We start from the raw sequence: 13578 nt of genomic DNA on the forward strand, positions 1-13578 counted from the left end.
CTCTCTCATCGATGTTTCTAACTCTCTATCTCTCTCCCTTCCTCTCTGTACAAAATCAATAAAATATATTTTTTTAAAAACCTCCTGGCAAAGTAAAGATGTCCACTGGCTGCGGTGAGGCATAGTGAAGAGTGAGTTTGGAGCTGACTTGCACACCATGTAAATTGGGCCTCGCCCAGTGTGACTCCCTTCCTTCAACAGCTGAATCCCTCCTGATTTTTCCCCCTATTTTTTTGGTCACTCCTTACTGCCATCATACAAATGCAAATATATACATCTCATAGCTCTGTCTGCATACCTGTCTCTGTCTTGCTCAGTAGAGAAGAAGAGGTATCAGTCCATAATTTTTATAACTGGGAAATTGGCTGTTCAAGCTATTCTGTCATTACTAGGAGCCAATACAGTAAGTCCTCATTTAATGTCATCATAGTTCTTGGAACTGCTGCAAAATAATGTGTAATGAAACCAATTTTACCAGAGGCCAGGTATTTTCAGCCTTTTCATCTCATGGCACACATAAATGAATTATTAATATTCTGAGGCAGCCCTAATTGGTTTGGCTCAGTGGATAGAGCATCGGTCTGCGGACTGAAGGGCCCCAGGTTCAATTCCAGTTAAGGGCATGTACCTTGGTTGCCAGCACATCCCCAGGGGGGGATGTGCAGGAGGCAGCTGACAGATGTTTCTCTCTCATCGATGTTTCTCTCTATTCCTCTCCCTTCCTCTCTGTAAAAAATCAATAAAATATATATTTTTTTAAATTCCGTGGCATACCAAACATTTTTTTTTCAATCTGACCAAAAAATGGGTATAATTTTGGTTCATTCACCAGAATGGCTGTTACTGTGTAGGCTTGTTGTCATTTTTTTAAATTTTATTTACAATATAAGGGAAAAGAGGACAGTGTCCCTAACTAAATTGCATGTTTTAAAAATTCTTGCAGCATACCAATTGAAAATCATTGCCATGGGCTAATTGATATAAACAAGAGTTAAGTTTCACAGCATCTCATCAATGCTGTAACAAAATGATGTTATTTGAGGACCTGCTGTGCTGTAAGAAGAGAACTAGTACCTCTATTTTATGTTTCAGACTACCTACTGTGGGGTTTATGAAGTGCGCGTGTCCACCTTGGCATTCAGTGGTGCATAAATATTTCACTAACAGTAAGTCTTTGTCCAAAATACTCTCAGTGAAAAAACTGATTTCCGCTAGTCCTAAAAATTTTTAGAAAAAAAATTAGTTTATTCAAAAGCTTATGAAAATATCTCTTTAACTGACCAGATAATGCTAAATTCCATCTCTAGATCATATTCTAAAATAGCAAACTCTTGCTCAGGATATTAATACCTGCAAATAATAATGGCCAAAAATAATGACAAACTTTGAAATCTCGAGTAGAGAAATGATTAAATTTTTATTCGTTAAAAGTCCATAATGTTTAGTACATGTTGAAAGGCACGTAGTTAGAAGGTTGGATCCCAGAGAATGATTTCAGATCTCATTATTATCTACAGGAAAGGTGGTTCCTACACATGCCAGCTTTAATATTAGTAGTTAATAACTTTTATGTCATTATATTGGAGTTTTTAATATTCTAGGCAGCAGACCAACAAAAGTAAACCCTGCCAGCAAAATTTTGCTTCTGGTTTTTTTGGCAATACTTTGTACAACACCCAAAAGAAAACTATATAAAAACTCAAAACAGCCGGGACCGGTTTGGCTCAATGGATAGAGCGTCGGCTTGGGGACCAAAGGGTCCCAGGTTCGATTCCGGTCAAGGGCATGTACCTTGGTTGCGGGCATATCCCCAGTAGGGGGTGTGCAAGAGGCAGCTGATCGATGACTCTCTCTCATCGATGTTTCTAACTCTCTATCTCTCTCCCTTCCTCTCTGTACAAAATCAATAAAATATATATAAAAAAAAAAAAAAAAAAACTCAAAACAACTTTTTGCGCCAAATACCATGTAAAAGTATTACTTTTTTTTTAAGAGACCTGTGTATCTTCTAAAAATGCATTCTTGCCGAAACCGGTTTGGCTCAGTGGTACAGCGTCGGTCTGCAGACTGAAAGGTCCCGGGTTCGATTCCGGTGAAGGGCATGTACCTTGGTTGCGGGCACATCCCCGGTAGGGGGTGTGCAAGAGGCAGCTGGTCGATGTTTCTCTCTCATCGACATTTCCCTCTCCCTTCCTCTCTGTAAAAAATCAATAAAATATATTTTAAAAATAAATAAATAAAAAAAATGCATTCTCTCCTAAATACGGTATATATACATATATTGATATATATACATATATACATATATATATATATATATATATATATATATAAAGTGATGTTAAAAAAAACACACCAGAGTGGCTTGTACAAGTTAGTGGACATAATATGGACACGACTCTCTGGCTGAATTAGAGGATGTATCAGTCTGGGGAGCAGGGCCACTGTACACAGTTATGTCGCTGGGGAAAGTGAAGACTGGAAGGGCAAGCTGAAGGACCAGAACAGACATCCTTGGCTAGTCAACCTGGCTCAATCAGCACATCCAGCCATTAAAATTAGACCTTCAGGGGAAAGCCATGAGAACAGTTATTTCTGTGTAGCCACTGTCTCGGCCAAGTGTCCAGTAATGAACTGGAGCTAGTGATACTCAATGGTTCTAGCATTCAGGAACACCATGAGATGGCAAGGAGAGGTTGCTACCCACTAAGCATTTCTGTGACAGTAAAAAAGAAGAGAGAAATAGATTCTGCTTACTTCAGCCTTCTAAATTTCAGACATATGGTTCTTTTGGCCGATCTAACCAAGATAAATATCATAGTTCCCAATTTAACCAAACGGTCACAGCAATATCTACCACAGATGAGTGACACATAATTCAGATTTACACAGAAAAACTTTCATTAATTCATCTGCTTAACACAAGAGACACAGTTTGCAAAAAAAAGTGTAAGTAGGGCTGGCTTTAGCTCAGCGGTTCCTTCGACTGCAAAAAAGGTGTAAGTTATATAAATGTTAAAATTCATTTTCCTTCATGATAAAGTATATCCTCAAAGTATCTCACTATAATCTGCCCATCATTCTGCAATTTTTCTAAAGTAAAAGGATGTCAAACAAGAGTTGAAGTTCTTAGCTCTGCCCAGGAAATCGATTTTGTGTTGGCCATGAACCGCTAAGCTACCACCCAGATGCTACTGCATACAATACCCAAATTTAAGACCACATGACAAAGTGTGGTCAGAATTTACTTTGTCATTTGATTCTGGATGAGCCCGTAACTCCTGGGATTTCCTTTAGCATTCAAGTGAACCGGAAAGTTTTTCACTTTGAAGCTATTTATTTGCTCTAAATAATGGTATCTCTTTGCTAGGCACACAGAGAGATCATGTGATCATGGAATGGCTTGGGAATTGACAGCTCTGTCATCCCTGCAGAAGGATGAATTAGAATTGCCTGGGTATTGGTGCCTGTCAGCAGTTGCCTCATATAAAGCCTAGAAACTGCTGGTCACTTATGCATATCTTCAGTATCCATCTGTGTAACTTCTCAGTGTCCTGATAGCTCCTGCCCTCTCCCACCTGCCTTCCAGAAGTCAGTACCTAGCTTGAGTTGCAAAAAAAGAAGAAGAAGAGACAAATACTGTGTACTGTGTCTCTCAGTTCATTTCTGTTTATTTTTTAAGAGCAGATTTTCTTGCCAAAGTCTGTAACAAAGAGATCGGGGGTTTTAGAACATAAAAGAAAAAGCCCGTGGCAATTCCAAGAGGCCCTCCTGCCCATGACAGAATAAGTGTTTCCATTGTATGCCTCTTCCCACACATTCCATTCCCCACCTTGAACTTTCCCACCAGAAAAGCACAAACACAGAAGAGATTTCCAGTAATCTACCAGACTGGAAAAAAAAAAAATGTTTCCCAGGATTTACTCAATAACATGAACTCAGGACAAACCACCAGAAGAAAGTAACAACCCTATTGTGTTTGCTATCCTCTTTCCAGCCTGATTCTGTATCCTGTTTGCCTCATCGGTTTGTCTTCTCTTTTTCTTACAGACACTAACAATAGCAAGGCTCAGAGTCCAGTAGCAGAATCCGATATTTTATAAATGGCTTCCCAAGTAATGAATTATAATTTTGATGCTGGACAGAAAAACAAACAGGGCACTGAACTAACCTCCATTGAGGAGGGGACCAGAGGGCAGGAAAGTGAACATTTATCTAATATCTGAGGAATATGTAACAAGATAAGAAGGCAGTCAAGTTCTAGAAAGGAGGAAACATTTATTGGAGCTCCAGCCTCACTGCATCAGGGCTTAAATCTCCAGCAAAAACTGCTAAAAATGATTCTTTAATGTGAGGATTGTGAAATAATATTCAAATTTTTGTCTAAAATATAGCTATCATATCTTCATAACAAATTCTTTCATTAATTAGCTCAGCAAGATTTACTAGTAGGCTATAAAATAGAATATTTGGATAAAAAAAACACACAAAGAAATTTATAGTAGCATAACATTTATAAAATTAATGATGAAATACAGGCAAATTCCTATGCTTCATATTCATTATTTTAAGAAGGCAATATAAACCATGGCTGATTATTCATATCATTAAGATAAATTCAAATTTATATAATCTCATTTTAAAACAGTACCAGGTAGTCAAGATTGAATGGTAATTTAATGTATGTATGTGATTCAGTACCCTCTATCCAAAATATGTGGTATTTTTCTATTATAAATGTCAATATTCATATTACTATTATCTCACATTTACTGATTGTCTAATATCGACCAAGCACTGGGCTAGTCTAACTTATATTTCATTGGGAAGTTTTGGACAAGAATAATACTTGACAATAACTGTATGGTAGTAAAATTTACATAGGTACAAAAATGTTTCCAAAACATGAAAAACAAAGGCAATCTAGTATAATCTAAACATGAATAAATTACCTGTCGTTTTCAAAGAACTTACCTTTTAAAATGTGATTAACAAAATGTCTACACAGCTGTGCAGAAAATGTATCATAAAAAGCCTGAGATTGCTGAACTTAGAAACACCTGTTAACCAGGTGGGCCCACAGCCAGAATGTGAGAAACTGGTTCTTGGAATATTCCTGAAGAGTTAACTGATAAGGGTGGCTCTCTGTGCCCAGAGAGTTTGCATAAACAATGTGGTTTATGTTAAACCCCTGCTTTCCTCTGGGAATCTGGATTTTATTTTTATGTGGGAGGCAGGCAGGATGTCTACATGACCAATCCCAACAAATGCCTTGGACACCAAGTCTCTGATGGGCTTCCTTGGAGAGAAACAGCATAACATGTTCTTTTTTTTTTTCTTTTTTTTTGCTGGGGGGGAGGGAAGGGGATAAGAGGTATTGGTACTACCCTTTAGGGGAGGGAGAGAGTATATGGAATCCTGCACATGGATTCTCCCAGAATCTGACTATGTCTCTTTCTCACAGGATCCAGCTGTGCATTCTCATTACTTCACTTTAATCAATGTAAGCCATGAGTACAACTATAGCCTGAGACCCACGAGTTCTAGAAAATATCCAAATATAGGCATGGTCTTAGACACCTGCAACACAGAAGCTTTCTCAAAATGCCAGAATTCTTACCTGCTGATATGCTGCATAGATGACATCATATAGAAAAGCCTGGGGCATTTCACTTGCTCTGTGTCTGGCACGTTCCAGTGAGTGGTCTAAGCAACCATCAGCAGATGGGCTGATGACGGTGGATACAAGAGGGCGAATTGCTCCTGCTGCCTAAATAACAAACAGAGGCAAGCAAGACATGGTTTCACCGAGAAAATATTTTGAAGTCAAACTCTAAACTCTGTATCTTATTTTTGAAAGCAGATGTTATTCATACCTTCAACAAACTACCTCAAGAAAATATTTGAACAAGTATTCATTTGGTTCATAAATCAAATCATGTCACACCAAGAACCAATCTCATAATATTACAGTTCCATATATATAAGAGGTAGAAAATTTTCTTCATCATAGGCTTAAAATCCTTTTTATACAGGCCATTGAAGTCAAATACTAAATATGGATGCAATGATATAAGTGGGTATTCCCTAAAGATGGAAGAGAGAGAAAGACTATATGAAAGAACTGAAATGAATTACTAATTAGTATGCTTTCAAAAGATTTAATTTACACATTAGAAAATTAAGGAAACGGACATATTCCCTAAGATCCCCAAAATGAGACTCAACAACCCACGTAACAATGAATTTATGTTTTGCTCTAATTCCTGTGAAAAACACTTCTCTTCTAACAATGCTCCATAGGGAAAATATCCATTAATATCAATTGCTCTGATAAAAGCTCTGTTTCATTAATACAGGTATCTAAATTTTATTTAAAAAAAAAAAAAAAAAACAGCTTCCTATCTGACAATTTTTGCCTTTAGCTTTAATACAGTGTCTTTGTAATATAGACTTAGAGGTCATTACCAAACAGCTGTCTTGGAGAAGTAGCCTTAAAATATGGTTTCTATGGTAGGCAATTCAACCAAACCTCCTTATATGTTATCCAAAATATCCTATCTCCCACATAATTGCTACATGGAATTTGCAGCACATGAAGCTAATATACAAATACAACACATTTGGCCTGAAGAACAACATTGGAGCAAGAAAGATAGTCTGTGAACTAGTTTACAGAAGCCAACAGACTGGCTAAAAATCAAAGCTAATGTATGAGCCATGTAGACAGTTTTCAAACTGCGTCACCATTTCCGGTGACGCAGTAAAAATTTGGACCCGAGGTATAAAAATGACATCATCTGAGGGTGACAGGGAGGAAGGAATGTCCAAGTAGGTGAAAGGTAAGTAAGGAACAAGCCCAACTGGTCAAGCCTATCAGTAGGGGTCAGAAGACAAAGCAGGAAAGAAACGCATGTGCACACATGTATATACATACACTGCTTTCTAAGAAAAAAATTAAATTTTCATTGCAACTACTTAGAGCTAATTTTATTCCAGGCCATGACATAAAAATTTATTTAAAAAATAACATGATACATACAAGTATCAACATATGAAGCTCAGCAGATTCTCTCCTGAGCAAATTATAAATAGTGAAAAGTATTTAAAAAAAAACACACACAAAAAAAAACACAAAACATGGAAAAGCCATTGAAAATTGTCCTAAGGGCATTCAGCCAATTAGGAAACTTTATTCAAGAAAACCTTCTAAATCTTGGTGAGACCAGAGAGAGCCTATGGTGCTTTAGTCATATCCATTTCTTCTCTCATTCCACACCCAGTTTAGTATGGCTGAAGTTCCTCTTAGCATAGGTATGGCCAAAAAATGGGACTCCTCTCCCCCTAGTTCCCAGTGGGAGAAGCAGAGTGCTAACATTTCCCATCTCACTCAGCTCCATGTTTCCCACAGAAGCTAAATAACAGGCAAGTGTGCCAAGAGGTTAGAGACACTAACCCAGGGGTCTTCAAACTACGGCCCGCGGGCCACATGCGGCCCGCAGAGGAGTCTGATCCGGCCTGCCAGGTTTTTTGGGCAGTGAGCGCAGCCGAGGTGTTACAGTAGGAATTAGTAGTTCATATAGTGCGGCCCTCCAGCTCTCTGAGGGACCGTGATCTGGCCCCCACTTTAAAAAGTTTGAGGACCCCTGAGAACTAACCTATAGGGTAAGGATCATATTGAGGTGCAATGAAACAGAAGTTGGTTTTTTTTCTATAGTTATTGCTATACATAAAACAGTGAGCATGAATGAATGAAGTATAGCTGCAGATTCACATGCATACATTTCCCAAAACATATTGTGTCAAAGAAAAGCTGTCAAGATATATGCAAAAAGTAAGATTTAGAATACCATACAAATATATGTTAATTATATGTCAATTATACCTCAAAAAATAAAATTTAAATACAAATCATATGAACACAACAAATGCTACAAAACTGAAGAAAAAAAACAAGAGAGCAATAAAAAACAAGTTCAAGGTAGTGTTACCCATCTGGGAGGAGTAAATAAGATCAGGGACACAGTTTCAAACTGACTACTAAAGTTTGATTTGTTATACCAAGTGACAGATCTGAAGGTGTCCAAGGTGTTCTGTATGTTTTCAGTATTTTTAAAAAGAAAATTTCTAAAATGTGTATTTGTGGACTCTCGGTCTTTATTATTAAAAACTAACTTCTTGAGACCAAAAATTATACATATATGAGATGCCATCGCAGAATGGGTGAATTCCAAGAATTAGTAAGTCCTCACCTATGGAATCCAAAATATCATTTAGAAAGTAGTACAATATGAAGACAATAGGAAATAGAGACAATTACCAGCTTCCGGGATTTTAATAGATAAAAGACCCAGAAAAAGGGACCCAAGTGAAAATAACTCCTTTGTTGACCTTTCTTTCCTCTGACTGGTATAAACAGTATAGAAGAAAGATGCTAATGCTAATAAACATGTACTCTATATCTAGTTCCCTGGTAAGGGACATTTGTTCAGAAATAAACATGCAATGAGTTCTCAATTATATATGATCTTTTCTGAAACTCAACGCATCAAATTATGACACAAGCATGGACAAAGACGGTTAGTTGCCTCCCAAAGGCAGCGACCTGGGGAGCCTGTTATATGAGGTATGATTCCCAAGTGATCAAATACACTGTCTCCTTGGGAATTAGTATAATAAGCCTGAATGGAAGCTTAGCACCACAGGGACTACTTGCCTCTCAGGCTAACCTATCACAGTATTTCCACATGTCAACGCATGGAAATCATCATAGATATCAATCATGCAATGTGGAAATAATGAACCCCACCTCTACTGTTCACTTTTCAAAGCAAAATTGAACAATGCTAATCATCCATCCACACGGCAGGTGCGAACAGGCATTGCTCCTCAGGCATCTGCATTCAAGCTAATCATGACAATGTATATCAGAAATCCGCCGACCTTGTAATTACAATTTCAGTTAGCTGGTTTGTCTTTATTGAAACACTACTTAATATTTACAGAATAAGATCTTCAAAGCTAATCATTAGCAGTTATAAGATTTTGAATATTTTCTAACAGAATACTTTCAACCTCCTTTTTGACAAATTAAAAGAATCTATAATTTTTTCAATATAGAGATAAAGGTATTTTAGAAAAACCTCTGTCCAAGTTACTATATCGCTGCAAAATATCCCTAAAAGTAAATACATAGCAGAAAGGAATAAGGAATTCTCCATTTTACACACTACTAAATTTTAATTCCTGGAAGCAAAGCTGGTAACATTTACCTTAAATCTAATATGACCAGGTATGCCACACTTGAATATGTATGTAATAAGCTTTATTTCATTTTAATCCCTAGATATACTCATCTTGCCTTGATCTACCCCTTCTCCAGCTTCATTTTAAGGCAATTCATTGAACAGATATAGAGGGGATGGTAATTTCAAATAATGCAGTAAAACAAAAGCTTTTTCACACAATATCTTCTCCAGCATCAGAAACAAATCAAGTTTCACTCATGCCATGGCATTTAAGTCTTTATCAACGTAGGTCTAAAATTTACCACTAAATCAGAACTCACTGCTTACTCACAAATAACACTGGTTCATCACAGCTAGGACTTAAATCAACACCCAAGTGTCTCTCAGGAGTTAATGACTCAGGATCCAATGACCCTGGGGAGCTCATTACCTGAACCCCATCCAAGACTAAACTCTGCCCTTCAGTGCACTTTCTCATCATCAAAACCATCCAACAGAGATCAGAACAAGTGAGTTAGCCTTGGTTACCTCTCCCCAATGTCAAATTTCCACCAAGTGAACTTCCGTCTCTATTTTAGAACATGCCCAGAAAATGCTACACAAAGTTGTAAAATTGAGTGGTGGGAAAGTACATTCTTCCTGATGCATACATATAAAAATAGAATTTCCAAAATGCTATCAATCATAGATAAATATGGTCATGCTGCAGAATCCAAACAGATCACATATGAACATGCCCACATACCACATGTCAAAGTTTCTGCTTATTATGTACATTTCAGTTTCTCTTTAGAAGATGACTCAAAGACTTTCTGAGTAAAAACTAGTTAATATTTAATGAAGAAATGTATATTCTTCCTATATAAGAAAGGATGTCAACATAAACCTTTGATTTTAAGGCCTCTGTAAGATTCTACCACTACGAAAGTCCTTTAACTGTTCAAGAAACAAAATATCCAGAGCCATTTTTAAATCGACATCATACCCAATTGCTCACTAAATTACAGAAACAACTATTTATCTTAAGAAAAGGAATAAGGTGATAATTGCAATCTATGTTAAGTCAAGTCGTTATGCTATCTACCTTAAATTTATTTAGTGCTGTATGTTCATTATATATCAATAAAATGGGGGGGGGGAGAAGGACAAAATCATGTGTGATATTATGATTAATTATGTTCTAAGCCTGTACATTTTTATCTACCATATAACTGGTGTGGGAGTTGGGGGTGTAAACAGGGATGCTGCTAACCACCTCACAGTGCACAGGACAGCTCCCACGATGTCAGTCATGCCAAGTTTAAGAGACCCTCTGCCACATCAATATTCAGATATAGAAAGAAATTACAATGTGGAGCCTGCTATCAGATGCAAAAATCCCTCTTGTTTTAAATATTAGAAAGCAACCCAATACAGGGGGACCTGGTTTTATGAGAATTCAGTAAAATGTTCCATAAACCAGTGCTCAAAAGGTCTTAGGCAATTAGAACTCTTAGATAAATACAATATCCTGGGGTAGGTCTGCAGGGTTGTGACAAGCAAAATAGTGTCTCTAAACTGTAATAACACAAAACTGTGGAGAGATGTTGGGGTGGGGTGATCAGAGCACAGAGATTTCAGGAGAAGACATGTTGAGGCCTACTGCCAGAGAAAGGGAGGAAAAATAAAAGCACACAAAATCCATGTCTTTTCATAGTTAGCCGACTTCCAAAAGCTGGATAAGAGCCAGGAAAGAGTTGTATCATATATTTTCAAAGTATTGGGCGTTAACAGCTGAAGCCTTAGAATCTGTATACCCAGACAAGATATCATCAAGAGTAAGGATGAACAAACACTGAAAGAATTTCCCTGCTGGTCCTACCAAAGTCATCAAATCCGTGGGACCCAACAATGGTGCATATATAATTAAGACAGTGAAATTGTATCCTTGTGATACTTTCGAGTTCCTATATGCAGGAAACTCTGTCAGCCTTATCACTGGACATCTTAGTCTCTTGATGTAATTAATTCATCTACATTAATTTGTTCTGTTTTGTCCAAAATGTAATAGAAGTTTAAAAAAAATCACAGTTATCTTTGGTATGTATGCCACCTCAGGGGCTGTCACACTGTGTAGCTTACTTAGAAAATGGTTTATCTCAATAGGACCTTTTGGAAGAGATTTTAAATTTGGGGGCTAAGAAGAAAATCTGTTCAGATTCTATAGAACACAATTTATGAGAACAAAGGACAAGGAATACATGGAAAAAAAATTGTGAAGTGTCTTTGACTGAACAGTCATTACTCTTTTCTTGCCTTGGATAGTATTTGATTCAAGCCAATATTTTGCAAGTTATTTGCCAGTAGTTATAAAAGATGCCAATTCTTTCCACCAAAATAAGAACTTCAACTACTAGTATAAGTTTCTATTAATTGCATTTATGTTTTTTATGATTAGAACAGTATGTGGGTTGGCAGAAAGTAGTGCCTGGATTTCCTGAAGCTATTGGATCACTATTCTAACCATTTTAAGGAAATTTAAAATATATATACACACACACTCATACATACATATTGGAATTTTGACTGACCTCTTAGACATTTTCCATACTCTGAGGACAGTATTACTACATTCTTCTCCAAATAGCTCATATTGCATTATGAGGATAAATGACTATAGCAAAGATAAATTCCAGAACAATCTCGCAATCTATAAACTTCCTAAAACAAATTACCCTACCTGCTTCAGATCCTCATGCCCATTTTAATAACTTCACATTTAAATATAATTCCATCAAAACTCAGCAAATGAACCACTCTGTATAGTGTTTGCCTGTTTTATCCACTCACATAAGTATAAATACTTACCCCATGTTCCTTAGCAGCTGTGGCCACTTTAAGGAGAATATCTTCCTCCACAAAAGGTCTCACCGCATCATGGATAATCACTACTTCTGGCTTAGACAGCTTGGAGTCTGGCTGATCCTCGGCCAGAGCTTTTAGGCCATTGAATATGGACCTGTGGCGGGTCACTCCAGCTTCGACTAGTGAGATGCGCTTATGCTGGTACTTCTGAATAATATCCTTCATTGCTTCCATGTTCTCTCTAGTTACTGACACGACAATGTCCTTTATCCAACATACTCTAAAAGGAAAGTACATACACATTTTATATGGATTGACTTGGATCAACAACTAAAGTTAAGCTAATAACAGAAAATTAATTTTAGTAAGTACTAGTATATATTCATAGAAAGATTAAAAACTGAAAGTTAATCAGTTTATGAATTTTTATCAAATCTAGTAAAAAGATTAAAAAATAAAACATCAGCCGAAGCCGGTTTGGCTCAGTGGTAGAGCGTCAGTCTGTGGACTGAAAGGTCCCAGGTTCGATTCCGGTCAAGGGCATGTACGTTGGTTGCGGGCACATCCCCGGTGGGGGGTGTGCAGGAGGCAGCTGATTGATGTTTCTTTCTCATCGACATTTCTAGCTCTCTATCTCTCTCCCTTCCTCTCTGTAAAAAATCAATAAAAATATATATAAAATAAATAAATAAATAAATAATTTAAAAAAATAAAACATCAGTGACTATGCCACACTATACAGAAACATTCAGATGTAAACATAGTATTTCACAATATAGAGTGTGAAATTATCTAAAGAGTGAAAATAGGTATGATATATAGATGTAGTATGGATTTCGACTTAAAGGTTAAAATTTAAATAATTACAATGTTAATCAGTAGAGAAAAAAGAACATAACTAGAATATGCTTTTAAATTGATTTTCCCTTCAAAGCACTTTTGAACTCCAAAAGCTGTCTCTTTCCTTCAGAAAAATTCACTGAACTGACAACAAAGGTGGATACCTAACTCAAACTTTGCTGACATAAGAGTGAAATATTATAGCTTAAATGAGGAAACTATATTAAATTAATATAAAGCCAGCTTAAATAAAATGGAAAAAACTCATAATTCAGTAAAATATAAAATTTTTAAAAAAGAAAATCTGTTGAGTCAGATACAAAATATAAAACTTTTTTTTTTCCTTTTGTAAACCATTTTCTCCAAAAAGAGCCACTGACATACATTGAGTGGTGGCCACGTTAAAGAAGTTTGGCAGACTTCTCTTGAACACCAGCGATGACAGAGGGTAATGCCATTTTAGACATAATGCTCCACAGCCCACAGACCTACACCAGGAAAACGCCCTCTGAACAGCAACTCTGAATGAAGGCCACTTTAAAATGTAATGGAATCCCTAGTTTATGAGAATCTATATGTTCAAGTCAAACATGGCTTTAAAGAGATGGAAGAGGGGTCTTAAAAGTACTAAGTAGTGAAATTAACT

The 13578-nt window shown here is 36.7% G+C and overlaps 1 protein-coding gene across 5 annotated transcripts in view; it reads right to left on the reverse strand.

Annotated features, from left to right (window-relative positions):
* Window positions 1-13578, reverse strand: part of CRPPA (CDP-L-ribitol pyrophosphorylase A) — a 154685-nt gene that overhangs the window by 127452 nt on the left and 13655 nt on the right. For all 5 annotated transcript variants that reach the window (XM_084897184.1, XM_084897181.1, XM_084897182.1 and 2 more), the window contains exons 2-3: window positions 12096-12372; window positions 5621-5770 (exon numbers count right to left, since the gene is read on the reverse strand). In XM_084897184.1, the coding sequence (XP_084753310.1) occupies window positions 5621-5770; window positions 12096-12372 (427 nt within the window). The remainder of the gene's footprint in view (window positions 1-5620; window positions 5771-12095; window positions 12373-13578) is intronic.

This window comes from Pipistrellus hanaki, assembly GCF_964339955.1.
Source record: "Pipistrellus hanaki genome assembly, chromosome: 10".
Lineage (NCBI taxonomy): Eukaryota > Metazoa > Chordata > Mammalia > Chiroptera > Vespertilionidae > Pipistrellus > Pipistrellus hanaki.